We start from the raw sequence: 13,243 nt of genomic DNA, 5'->3' as shown, positions 1-13,243 counted from the left end.
GAGATAGTGACAGAGATAGTGAGAGAGTACAGGAGAGAGCAGGAGCTGGGAGAAGAGGGAAAAGCAGGCACTCCACTAAGCAGGGAGCCTGACTCAGGGCTTGATCCCAGGGCTGTGGTATCATGACGTGCGCTGAAGGCAGACTCTTAACCAACTGAGCCACCCAGGCACCCCTCTTTAAAAAAAAGCAAACAAAAAACTTATTTTCTGAATTAAGAATGTTGTGAATGTTTATGTTTTTAACCAGGAACACACAGGTTTTTCTTTGCCTCTTGTTTTATTTTATTTTTTTTTAACTTTTTAAAAAAAATTTATTTATTTATTCATGAGACACACACACACACAGAGAGAGAGAGAGAGAGAGAGAGAGAGAGATGCATAGACACAGGCGGAGGGAGAAGCAGGCTCCATGCAGGGAGCCCGATGTGGGACTCGATCCCGGGTCTCCAGGATCACACTCCAGGCTGCAGGCAGCGCTAAACCGCTGTGCCACCAAGGCTGCCCTGCCTCTTGTTTTAAATTTCACTAAAGAGAGCTTTCAGGGGACTAGAATTTGAAATTCAGTTTGTCTCCTTTTTACATTTTACTGATGGTACAAAGAAACGAATACTGATTTATTAACAGAAAAAAAAAAGTTTTTTGATCTTTTTATGTAACAGAGGGAAATTAATTTTTGAGACTTTGCCATTACTATTTATAGACTTGGTAGTGGCTAGACTAGGAGTGTGTGCTTTAGTTATCAAAATCTCTTTGCACTTAGAATAGGACACAGTAATTAAAGCGAATTTTGATCTACATGGTGAAGCACCCTATACCAACTCTGTTGGGTAATTTTCTGAAAAGAATAAGCATTTGTTTTTGTAGATGCTCTGCTTCTTCAGTATTTTTAAGGGTTCAGTAAAATTTAAGATTCTTTTGTTTTGCTTATTTATAAGATGGATGCGTTTAAAATAAATTTTTATTTTCTATAGACAATGGGATGAACAGCTGGATCCTCGGCTAAATGCAAAACAGAAAGAGGCTGTTCTGGCCATTACAACTCCACTTTCAATACAGCTGCCTCCTGTCCTCATCATTGGACCCTATGGGACGGGCAAAACGTTCACTCTAGCTCAGGCCGTCAAGCACATACTCCAGCAGCAAGAGACGAGGTGAGATGGTGGTATGTGTGCTCCAATTTCATCAGTAGGGCACAACCTCTGTTCTTATTGTGAGTACAAAGCTAAGGATAGCAAGACCGTTTAATTCAGCTTGGGAAAAAAAGACCCACACCCAAACCCCAAAGGACTAAAATTTGAATTCTTTTAAAATATACTGTTAAAATATTGGCACTTTTAAATAGCCATTAGAACTCCCAAGTCTGCTACGAAATTGTAATATATGCTAGAGCCAAAGAGTTGGGTGCAGGAAAAAAGTTCTGTGTAATAGATTTAAAAATAATTTGGGGGAGCTTATTTCCTTTACAGCTTAAAGAGTAATACAGTTTTCTGAAAACATCATTGAATAAAACGTTGAAGAATGCTGAGTAGGTTGAGGGAAATGTAGGATATTAAGATGGCCACTGCTTTTGTTTGGTATTATACTGCTTGAGTAGTTTTGTGTTTTATCATTCTTTTTATTTGCACCATTTATTTCAGCAGGATCCTCATTTGCACCCATTCTAATAGTGCTGCTGACCTCTACATAAAGGATTATTTACATCCATATGTAGAAGCAGGCAATCCCCAGGCAAGACCTCTCAGGTATTTTTTAAGGCTTATTATGTATCTGTATCATACTTTATTATTCTTAAGAAAAGGTGTCTGTAAAGATTTTAGTACCTTTGAGAACATGAAATCTTTAACTATATTGACATTTGGAGGTGATGCCTTTTGAAGCAGTCATTTAAAATCAAATAAAAATTAAAAAAATCTTTGATCATTTCTTAAACATTAAGTAAAGAGAAAGACATCCTTTTTTAAGTTTTGTATATAAAAATGTTGTTACAATCTGAGCAGATTTTGATGTGTACCTCTAAAAGCTACTATGATGAAATAATATAAAAATGATTTATTTAAATTAAATTTAATTAAAATTCTAGGATATTTTGCATGGCAGACTAGTCATGCAGTAGATATAAAATTTTGACCGTCATCATGCAGGTAATTTCATAGAAGCTACACTTTAGAGGAGCATGAAATACTGAAATGATTACTACAACAAAATGTAATTGGTATTTACAACTTTTTGCTATCATTTAAGAGACAAAGTATCAAAGAAAAGTTTATGTTGATAGAGAAAGGTTGTCTTGAGTGTATATGGATATGAAATGTACTTAAGTACAGATTGTGGGGAATAAATCCTTTTCTTCAGAAAACAATAAAGAATCATTAAATGGTTGTTTATTACACCATTTGCTTTCATTGTTATATGAATTAATGTTTAGTTTTGCCATTTTACAAACTAATATGTCATGCCCTATGTTATTCGAATACAATTACTGCTTACAAATTAATTTCTAACCACACTTTTGAATCATAATCCACTAACTTTTTATTTCTAGTTGAGTCCAGGCATGAAAAAATGAGATTATGCTATCTATTTCTTAATAACCACAACCAAAGCTGTTTGAATGATTTTACAATTGCATTAAAAAGAACAAATGAGAAAAAGGTGGTGTGGCCTGCTACACAGGTTTCTATGCCATACTTTGTTTTCACTCTGGAAGATAAATTAGAGCAGAAATAATTATTTTAAGTAGAATCCAGTTATATTTAATAAGAAAATATCACATATGTACAGTCACTATAAATGAAAATGCATTTTATCAGTGGTTAAATCATAAGTAACTAGTTTGCTTCAGATTCTAATCTTTTTTAGTCTTAAGTAAAAACTCAGGCTAGTAGCAGTTTTGCCATGAGTGTTTTTTAATGGAGGTGTTTGTTTTGTTTGCTTTTATTATTGGTGTGTGTGTTTATGTTTGTGTATGTGTGTGCTATGTAGGAAGTATGACAGCTTCAATTATCATAGTTTGGCTTGGAAGCAGTGGAGTAAAAGCCCCCTCAAATCTTGATTGATTTAGGATTGATTTAGGATTGGTCATTTGATTTTTGGGGCTGAAGAGCTGTTGTTGATAAACATTAACATCTACCATGTGACTAGCATTATGTTTAACTTTTCCCACTTAAAATTATGTTTTGGAGGTTATAATCCAACAGGTTATAATCCAGTGTGTAGAATAAGAAGTTACGTTTTAATAGGGTATATGTATAGTTGTAATGGTCTAGATACAGAAACTTGCTCTCTAGCAGAAAAATCTCACCTCTCCTCAAGCTTGAAGAGTGGTTTATTTAAATATAAGTTTCAAGTTATTCCATTTAGTTAAATGGAATGAAATAAGAAAGGCTTGATTTTTTTTCCTAAGTATTTTCTTTTTGTGGCCCTACATTTTCACCACTGTATATCTCTTTGAGAATGGTGTTAAAAAAAAAAAAAAAAAGAAAAAGAAAGGAGAATGGTGTTAACTTGTAAGTGTATTCCCTAGGAGGGCAGTGCATTGAATTATTAAAATTTATTAGTGCCATCTGTTATTACATTTACTCAGATTAATTTGTAATTACCCTGAGGGATGACAAACCAGAGGTATGGGAGGGGTGGGATAGAGGAAATTAGCATGGTGCAGTCCTCTAGGGGAGATTAGTTTTATCTGAATTGTCCCAGGATGCAGGGGAAAGAACACAAGGGGGCACTAAGTGTCTACACGTGACCTTGAAGGTGTGCTGTCTGTGGCATAAGACCCATGAAGAGTTTGCCTTCTACATCTTGTAGTCTGGAGTGGGACTGGTAAATGCCGTAAAGTGTGAAAATGGTCATAAACATTTAATACAGTAAATATGTTTAAATATGTACACTTATGGTTTAAATGTATAAAATTCTATTGCTTCCAGGAGTTGAGTTTAAAATGCCAGGATTGGAGGTTTTAGGAACCATTTTAGATTACATTTTGTTTTGGTTTTTACTTCTTATTTCATTAGAATTAGTAGACTTCAAGGTATAGAAGGGCACCTGGTGGCTCAGTCGGTTAAGTGTATGCCTTCTGCTCATGGGATTGAGTCCCCACATCGAGCTTCCTGCTCAGCGGGGAGTCTGTTTTCTACCTCTCCCTCTGCCCTTCCCCCCAGTCATGCGTGCACTCTCTTTCAAATAAATAAAATCTTAAAAAAAAATGTTGGGCCAGAGAGGAAGACACAGTTTCTGTGTATAGTTCTGAAGATTGGTAACTGGTTCTGGCTGACTTACTACTTTATAATTATCTATGGAGAGAGTATATATTTATTGCTTTCTGGGCAAATAGAATATATTTGTTGTTTTCTATAGATTTTCAAAGTAATAGATTATATTCTGGGATATTTCTGATTCTGATTCTGTAGTATCTTAAGTAATAATATTTTGAGGGGTTATTATATATGAATTCAATACATGAATAAAATTTCAGTGAATTAAAATTATGTAATACCAGATAATCTGCTACTTTAACAGTCATAATTCATATTAAAATCTGTGGATGGTTTCTTCCTAGAAATATGTAAATTACTTAATTGGTGTCACATTTCATACTGTGAGCTTGAAGGTGTCACTTATCACTCACTGTTCTCCAGTTTTGAAAAGTGTTGCTTGTGTTTTGAATAGCCTTATAGACAAGTGTGTACCTTAAATGTTGCACAAAGTGAAAGTACCAAGAAAGTATTTAAGTCTTTTTGAAGTCAACACTTTTAAGGAATATAGGCTTAACGATTAAACTTTGTCTTACTAGCTTCAACTTGAGGTGACTTTCCAAGGTAATTGCAAAAAAAGGTCAGTAGTGAGACTTTTAGAATTTCAATTTTTATTTTTTATTTATTTATTTTAATTTTATTTATGATAGTCATACAGAGAGAGAGAGAGTGAGAGAGGCAGAGACATAGGCAGAGGGAGAAGCAGGCTCCATGCACCGGGAGCCTGACCTGGGATTCGATCCTGGGTCTCCAGGATCGCGCCCTGGGCCAAAGGCAGGCACAAAACCGCTGCACCACCCAGGGATCCCGAATTTCAATTTTTATTTTTTCTTTGAGGGAGAAGTGGTGCTTGGTATTAGTATTGATAAATAATTTGCAAAACCTTTTTTCCAGCTTTACAATTAAATGTTCATGTAGGAAAGTATGGAAAATATAGAAAAGAACAAGAAGAAAGTAAAAATTATCTATACTCTCAGCACACAGAGATAAATACTACTAACATTTTAGAGTTTAGTTTCTAGTAATTTCTATGTTTAAATGCACATATTTTAGTTAATGGAATCATAATTTGTAAATGATTTTCTTCAGGTAATTGGTAAAATGAGATTTTTCATTTACTTAAGTAAATTCTGCTTTGCTTGTCTAATTAAACTTTTTTTTTTTTTTTTTTAAGGTTTCATTTATTCATGAGAGACAGAGAGAGAGAGACAGACACAGGCAGAGGGAGAAGCAGGCTCCATGTGGGGAGCCTGACGTGGGACTCAATCCCGGGTCCCCAGGATCACGGCCTGGGCTGAAGGTGGTGCTAAACTGCTGAGCCACCCAGGCTGCCCTAATTAAACATTTTTTATTAAGACCTAAAACAGGGATCCCTGGGTGGCGCAGCGGTTTGGCGCCTGCCTTTGGCCCAGGGCGCGATTCCGGAGACCCGGGATCGAATCCCACATCGGGCTCCCGGTGCATGGAGCCTGCTTCTCCCTCTGCCTGTGTCTCTGCCTCTCTTTCTCTCTCTGTGACTATCATAAATAAATAAAAAAAAATTAAAAAAAAAAAGACCTAAAACATGTTGTTTAATAATTTTACATATTTTATTATTTATTTATTAAAAAAAAAGATTTATTTATTTGTGAGAGAGGAAGAGAGCATGAGCAGGGGGGAGGGCAGAGAGAGAGGGAAAAGCTGACTCCCTGCTGAGCAGAGAGCCAGATGTGGACCTGGACCCCAGAACCCCGGGATCATGACCCCAGCTGAAGGCAGATGCTTAACTTAGTGAGCCACCCAGGTGCCCCCATATTTACATCTTTAGAAGTGATATTGGTTAGTTTTACTAAGGTTACTGTCCTTCCTCTCAGAATAATGTTTTAAAATATATTTCTTAATTTTTCTCTTCTAATTTATATTTAGGTGTATTTATTATTACTGTTATTTTTGCTTTGCTTAAAAGCAGTAACCAGTTTGATGAAGGTGAAAACACATTTTAGAATATCATAGGGTTAGGTTTTGCACATATTACATTTGAGCTGCCTTTGAAATATCCTAAAGGAGACAAATGTTAAATAAAAAGTTGGATACGCATCCTGGAGCTCAGAGATGAGGTCTTGGCTGGAGGAGAAAAATGTGAATTGCTAGAGTATTGGTAGTGATTGAAGCCACGGGTCTGGTTTAGATGGTCAGGAAAAGAACAGAGCCTGAGAAGAGAAATGTGTGGGAAGCCCTAACCTAGAAAGGAAGACAGAAGGCAAGGAGAAGCTGAGTCACAGAAGCTGAGGGAAGAGAGCATTGCAGGCAGGGAACCACCATGAACCTATATGCTGCTAATAAGTCAAGCACTGTGATGGGCCTAGAGAATATCCCAAAGATTTAATAATGTAGACGTCTATCCCTTGATTGGACCCTACGCTCTCCGAAGTTCTCTTCTACTTTTTTTTTTTTTTTTTTTTTTTAATTTATGATAGTCACAGAGAGAGAGAGAGAGGCAGAGACACAGGCAGATGGAGAAGCAGGCTCCATGCACCGGGAGCCGGACGTGGGATTTGATCCCGGGTCTCCAGGATCGTGCCTTGGGCCAAAGGCAGGCGCTAAACCGCTGCGCCACCCAGGGATCCCCTCTTCTACTTCTTTAACTGCTTCTTGCCAATTATCTTTACTGTTTCCCTCTCCTTTTGCCTGCCTCTGAAAGTTGGGGGAGTCATCAGTCACTCTTCCAACTAGTTTCTTCTAGTCCCAAGGCTTAAATACTATCCCATTTGTATACTTCTTGTCTCAGACTTTCTCCTGAACTTCAGATTTACATATACCCCTGCTTATTGAATATCCCCCCTTGGATGTCTGCTGCTCAATTTGTCCACAGTTGAATTCTCAGCCCCCACTTCAGATCTGTTCCTCACTCTCACCATCTTTGTAAATACCATTGTCATTCATCTAGTTTGAAAGGTAAAGAATCATCCTTTTTCTTAAATCTGATTCACCGGTAAATCCCGTCAGCATTACTCTCAAAATATGTAGCGGATCCAGCTACCTTCACATCTTTATTGTTACCATCCTGGTCCAGGCTGTTAGTTTTTCTTGTTCAGAGCCTTACAGCAGCCTCCTAACTTGTCTCCCTGCTTCTGTTCTCTGCCCCTGCCTCTGTTCCAGTCAGTCATGTGTCGCAGCCAAGCTTATAGTAGCTGTGAGGCATAATCATGTACATGGCTTCCCAAGTTTGTGTTCATTAGCATCATGTTGGTGGCTTGAAATTGGCCATGGTAGTAGATTTTATTACACAGTAGTCAGCAGACACTACAGATCAGCTCCACCCCTTTCTTCCAAGCTGATTGTTCAACATTTACCAGCATACCACTGTCCAGCCCTTTCCTACCTCCCTAAACTATATATTCTGTCAGAGAAACAGAGTGGTCCTTTAACAACATAATTCAGATCATGTGACTGCCCTGTCAGAACTCTGATGGCTTTCCATTAAAATTAGAGTAAATCAAAGCCTTTATGAAAGCCTAGAAATCATGTGATTTGCCTTTGTGCTGCAGCATAGTAGACACCCAGTAGATATTTGTTATATGCCAGTGGGTTAGAGATGGGTGGGTGGATGGATGGATGAGTTGTTTTTATACCATTTTAGTAGTCTGTTGCATGAGGCCTATTAATATTTTTCTTTTGCAGTTAGTGGAGGAGATGCTCTTGTTTAAGATTTTTCTGGTTGTCTAAAATTTAACTTTATTTTTAAATTTCCTTCAGATAATTTCCTTTAAATAAATCTCCTTTAGAGGTCTATTTAGATACGAGTATAAAAATATATTCTGAAGTGAAATACAGATAACATTGAAGTTTCTATTGTGGATGTGCAATTCACTATTTTTATTAGCACAGATAATTACAATATGAATTAAGTATATTTTTGTAAGAATATTCTAGGAAAAAAGTAATTCCCAAATGGGAATGTTTTGAACTTGAAAAAAACTATAGTGCTTATGAACTCTTTGTGTGAGCTGTTTGTGTGAACACAGTGTGTTTATGAACACTTAAAAATAATGAGATATTTTATGATGGTGCATATGCTTTCTGTTTGAATCCTTTTTTGGTAGGGCATAGTCACAGTTGTATGTTAAATTCTAATTCGTAGAGTGTTAATGATTACCAGATTTATTTGTTAATTTCTGGATATGGTAGTCTTAAATAATACTGTCAGTTTTTTTATTATATTGGTAACATGTTAATATAAATAGGAAATATTATCTTCTTTTATAGGGTATATTTCAGAAATCGCTGGGTAAAGACTGTCCACCCAGTTGTGCATCAGTACTGTTTGATCTCAAGCGCACATTCCACCTTTCAGATGCCACAGAAAGAAGATATTCTTAAACACCGAGTGGTTGTTGTTACATTGAATACTTCCCAGTACCTCTGTCAGTTGGACCTTGAACCTGGTATGCTGACTCAAGACACAGATAGGGTGTCTCTGAATGCATAGGGCTTCTGCATTCGGTTTAGATCAGGGGTTGGCAAACTATAACCTGTGGGCCAATTCTGGCCTGTTGTCTGTGTTTGTAAATAAAGTTTTATTGGATGGAACATAGCCATGCCCATTTATTTACCTATTTATTATGTATGGGTGCCTTTGTGCCACAGCAGCTGAGTTGAGTAAATGCAACAGAGATTGTATGGCCAACACAACCTAAAATATATACTGTTTGGCCCTTTACCAAAAAAAAAGAAAAAAAAAAAAGAAAAAAGTCCGCCCCTAGTTTAGACATTTGAGTGACCACTATTCTATTTGTTCCCTGATCTGAGGGTATTTACTTACTCTTGGTCAGGTGAAAATTAAAATTTGGATAGTTTTGGTCTTTTTGTTTGTTTTACAATTTTCTCAGGTTTTTGTTTTAAAGTACTTTTGTGTTATACAGTGTAGAGACAGCAATCATAATAGGTTTTTTAGACCTATTATTAAGATTATTTAAGTGTAGGAATTTGTAAAAATCAAACTAATATCGTATGAAGTACAGATATAAAGTGACAGGTAATTCTGATAAGAATAGCAGAACTTAACCATCAAAAAGTGGTACCACTTTAAGATATTTGCTTTGGAAGAGCATTTATTACTGCTGTATTATAATAGTTGACATTGCTCAACACTTTTTTGCTCTCTCCTTTTGGAATTGCTTTCAGAACCAGTGACAGATTCTTTTGAACATTCAAGTCCCTGGAAGGTAGATACTGTTCTCTTCACCTTGAATTCTTGGCACCTGGCCCAGGGTATAGACACCTGGAGGCCCTTGATAAACCTCTGTTTATTTTGAATGAATGAATGGTGACCAAACTTTCTTTTTTGAGGGTAGATTTAATTTTAGAAAAACTTCAAAATCTTTCTGAGACATGTCTGGTAAATAAGGTAGGTGATCCAACTGAGCAGTACCATTAGGGGTAAAAAAAAAAAGAGAGAGATAGATGTGCCTCTCATGTAATGAGACTTATTTTCTTGTGCATGCAGTTCATAGCTGGCTGGTGAGGCCAGTTATAAAAGCAGAGTTTCAGAAATGTTTTGAACAGTGACTGCATCATTGGAGTGGGTTCTATTTCCTCCCAACTGACTTCTTTGAAGGAACAACACTTATTTGAAATGTAAATTTTGGTATGTTTATTTAACAGTCTGATTACTTCATGGTTATACTCTGCCTATTTGCCACTTAGGTAAAATGCCCAAACCTCCTAAACAGTAAAGTTTTGTGAGAACATAAAAGAATGGCTTTGAAGAGCAAAAAATATAGAATACATAGAAGTTGCCTATGTACTTTGCTCTGGGTGGTGTTTTGTACTTGATTTCATTTAATTCCCGTATCAGTCCTGTGGAAGGAGGTTTATTTTGCCGATAAGAGAACCAAGTCTCAGGCTAAATCAGTTTGATTAATTCGAGTTACCTTTACTAGCTTAAGCAATAGCTTTAACAGTTTCATGATATATCCAATTCCTGATTCAAGCCTCGCTCTATTTAATTAAAATGTTATCTAATGAAACCACTAGTTTTCAAGTAATTAGCTTTGTAGAACAAAAAGAACAAAGTCTCTCCTTAACAGGGAGAAAAATGCAAAAGCCTCTATCATATTTAGGCCACTGTCAGGAAATAGACAACACTTATTGATATGTACAATATCAGTCACAGCCATTTGTATGAATGGATGATGATGGTGGATATTACAGCCAGTCAGTAAGATTTAAAATGTTCCTAACCTAAAAACAGATTGGTTTAGAAAGTTGCATAAGTAGATGGTTTGGAACTTGCTGATATTCATAGGAATAGGGATAGAAAAAGAGGTTTGGTTCTTGGGCCCTCCTCACAGGAGGCTAATTAATCCAGGGAGTTTTATAACTTTGTCATTCTGTTCAGAAACTATTTTGTTTCTTTGGTATGCTAGTAAAAAGAAGGACTCCTTCTTCCTGCCTCGGTGTTTTGGCAGTAAAGGAGAACTTTTTCCTTCTCTACATTGAGACTGAGATTTTTGCCTCTCTTCCCCTCTTAGGGGCAAAAGGACTTTCTCCTCCCTTCTATACACAGAATCCTGTGCCCCAGTGTGAGTGGCAGTAGCAATCAAGACATGGGATGCCTCCTACTACAGATGGTTGATATTTATCTGTCATTTTTTGTACACTGGTGTTTTGTTTTGTTTTGTTTTAGCCAGGGTAGTATTTTAGAATGAATTTATACAAATACAAATACACACACATACACACACACCCCTGAATAATCAATTTAGTGATTCTGCTAATCAGTACCCCCTTTGTTTCAGTCAAGGTTGGATTATAACTTTCTCCCTTATATTAGATTTTAGGTGTGATTTTTTTTTTTATTTTAATGTTTAATAGGCATGGTAAAGCTAAAGTTACTTATAAACTACCACTGTTTTATTTTCAATATTTCACCACATGAATAGTGAATGGACTATCAGGGTTTAGTTGCCAGCCCTTCTTTTTGCTTGAAAAGTTGCTATCTATCATCTATCTATTTATTATCTTGTACTTTAAATCATTTTTATATATACTCAGTCAACTGTTCATTTTGGGGCCCTTAGCACCAGATGCCATTTCGTGTCTATTATTGGGAAAAATAGTTATTTCTTTTCATCTCTGTTCTTTAAATAATGATTTAAATTGACAGTTTTCTAAATTGAAGATTGGCATCACAAGTACTCACAATTCTGAAATTAGCACACTGAATGCTTTCCTTAAGAAAAGGAAAGAAGTACTTCTGCCTTTATTGCTGCTGTGAGATGCTTTACTGTGTTTATACTGTACTTTGTAGGGTTTTTTACACACATTCTATTAGATGAAGCTGCCCAGGCCATGGAGTGTGAAACAATTATGCCTCTAGCATTAGCAACTAAAAACACTCGGATTGTCTTGGCTGGTGACCACATGCAGGTATGTGCCCTCTGAGTCACCACATTGAAGGAACTACTAATTATATCTTGGTGTTTAATATTCTGTGTCCTAAAACCTCTATGAAATTGTGTCATGTATTACAGTTCAATATTTCTGCACAAATAGTGAAAAATATTACTTTCTCTGAAGGAAAATTACTAAAAAAAAAAAAATATTACTTTCTCTGAAGGAAAATTACTATCCCACTATTTTTTCCCTTCTTTGGATAGAGAGTGGAATGAAGAATCTATCAGTATTATAATATTCATGTTTTCAATTTGAAGTTTAGCATTCTACAGTGTGAATATTTTTTACTTTTCTTTATTAAATAAATTTAACTTATCCTTCCTATAGTTCCCCAAATTCTTATCCCTAATATATTTTCATGAAGAGTTGACTCTTTTCCATCATAGGAAACAAAGTATACTTAATTCAAAATAATAGCCCACATCTCAAAGAATGTGTCTGATTTTCTGTATTTTAATACCTATGTAAAGAAAGAGAAATAGAGTTTTTCTATTAATCTTTGTTTTACAAAGTTGCAGTTTGAAGTTCTCTCTTTTGCTGTAATCAAGATTGAACCTATATAGTATTGTAACTGTGACAACATCTAGGAAAGAGTTGAATGTGGAGGAAGAAATTCTGCTTTTGTTTCTTTGCCAAAAGTGGTTTAATTTCGTTCTTTAGTGGTCAAAGGTATGATCAAGAATGGCTCCTTATACTTTATGAGATAAAAAGCATTATTTTACTGATTATTAAAAATAAGTTTTTAAGTCATGGCTATTTATCCTTCCAGCTCACCCTTTTAAATATTTGATCAGTTTTAGTGAAATAACTGATTGACTCTCCTAGTAATGCAATGGATTGCATCCCTGAAGTTACTGAAGTAATAACTATTTATTTGTATTAGAGGAGCCCTTTGTTAGCCTATGTGTAGAAACTCTATGCTACTGTCAATATATTGAAACAAAAAGTTAGAAATTGTAGCCTAGTTCTTTATAGTAGTAAAATTGTTCTGAGAAAGTATTTTTGATTCTGCTTATTCCAGCATTCAGCATGTTGAGATTTAGTACATAGAGGTTTCAGTGTAGTGGATTTTTAAATAAGTAAGTTAAAAAAGTGGTACTTGCATATTTAGTTAAATTTTTTCTGTATGTTTGTCTGTTACAGCTCAGTCCTTTTGTTTACAGCGAGTTTGCCAGGGAGAGAAACCTTCATGTTTCATTACTTGATCGACTCTATGAGCATTACCCTGCTGAGTTTCCATGTAGAATTCTCCTATGTGAGAACTACCGCTCCCATGAAGCTATCATCAAGTAGGTGTGAGGTGCTCCTTCTATATCACACTTCCTGTGTCTGGGGGAGGGAACTCAAACGGCATTGTTATGAGGGATAGACTATTCCCTGCCCAATTGTAGGGTGTCCCTGGCGTTGCAAATTATGTTAAATTTTATTGCTGTAAAAGAGTACCTCAAAAGTCAGCTGTAATTTTTCACAAAATAGGGCAATCCTGGAAACTAAAACTTTAGGTTCTATCAGTTATGATGTTTTTCTGTGACTAAATATGTAAGCATATGTAA

The 13,243-nt window shown here is 35.9% G+C and overlaps 1 protein-coding gene across 5 annotated transcripts in view; it reads left to right on the top strand.

The window, feature by feature from the left end:
- Positions 1 to 13,243, top strand: part of HELZ (helicase with zinc finger) — a 166,231-nt gene that overhangs the window by 87,180 nt on the left and 65,808 nt on the right. For 4 of the 5 annotated variants that reach the window (XM_077853724.1, XM_077853725.1, XM_077853726.1 and 1 more), the window contains 5 exons: positions 972 to 1,151; positions 1,638 to 1,742; positions 8,499 to 8,677; positions 11,545 to 11,663; positions 12,834 to 12,979. In XM_077853724.1, coding sequence (XP_077709850.1) covers positions 972 to 1,151; positions 1,638 to 1,742; positions 8,499 to 8,677; positions 11,545 to 11,663; positions 12,834 to 12,979 — 729 coding nt within the window. The remainder of the gene's footprint in view (positions 1 to 971; positions 1,152 to 1,637; positions 1,743 to 8,498; positions 8,678 to 11,544; positions 11,664 to 12,833; positions 12,980 to 13,243) is intronic. The other variant, XM_077853728.1, reaches the window with a different exon arrangement.

The sequence above is a fragment of the Canis aureus genome, chromosome 16 (genome assembly GCF_053574225.1).
Source record: "Canis aureus isolate CA01 chromosome 16, VMU_Caureus_v.1.0, whole genome shotgun sequence".
Classification (NCBI taxonomy): domain Eukaryota; kingdom Metazoa; phylum Chordata; class Mammalia; order Carnivora; family Canidae; genus Canis; species Canis aureus.
The sequence above is the reverse complement of the archived record's forward strand: the minus strand, read 5'-3'. Positions and strand labels throughout refer to the sequence as shown.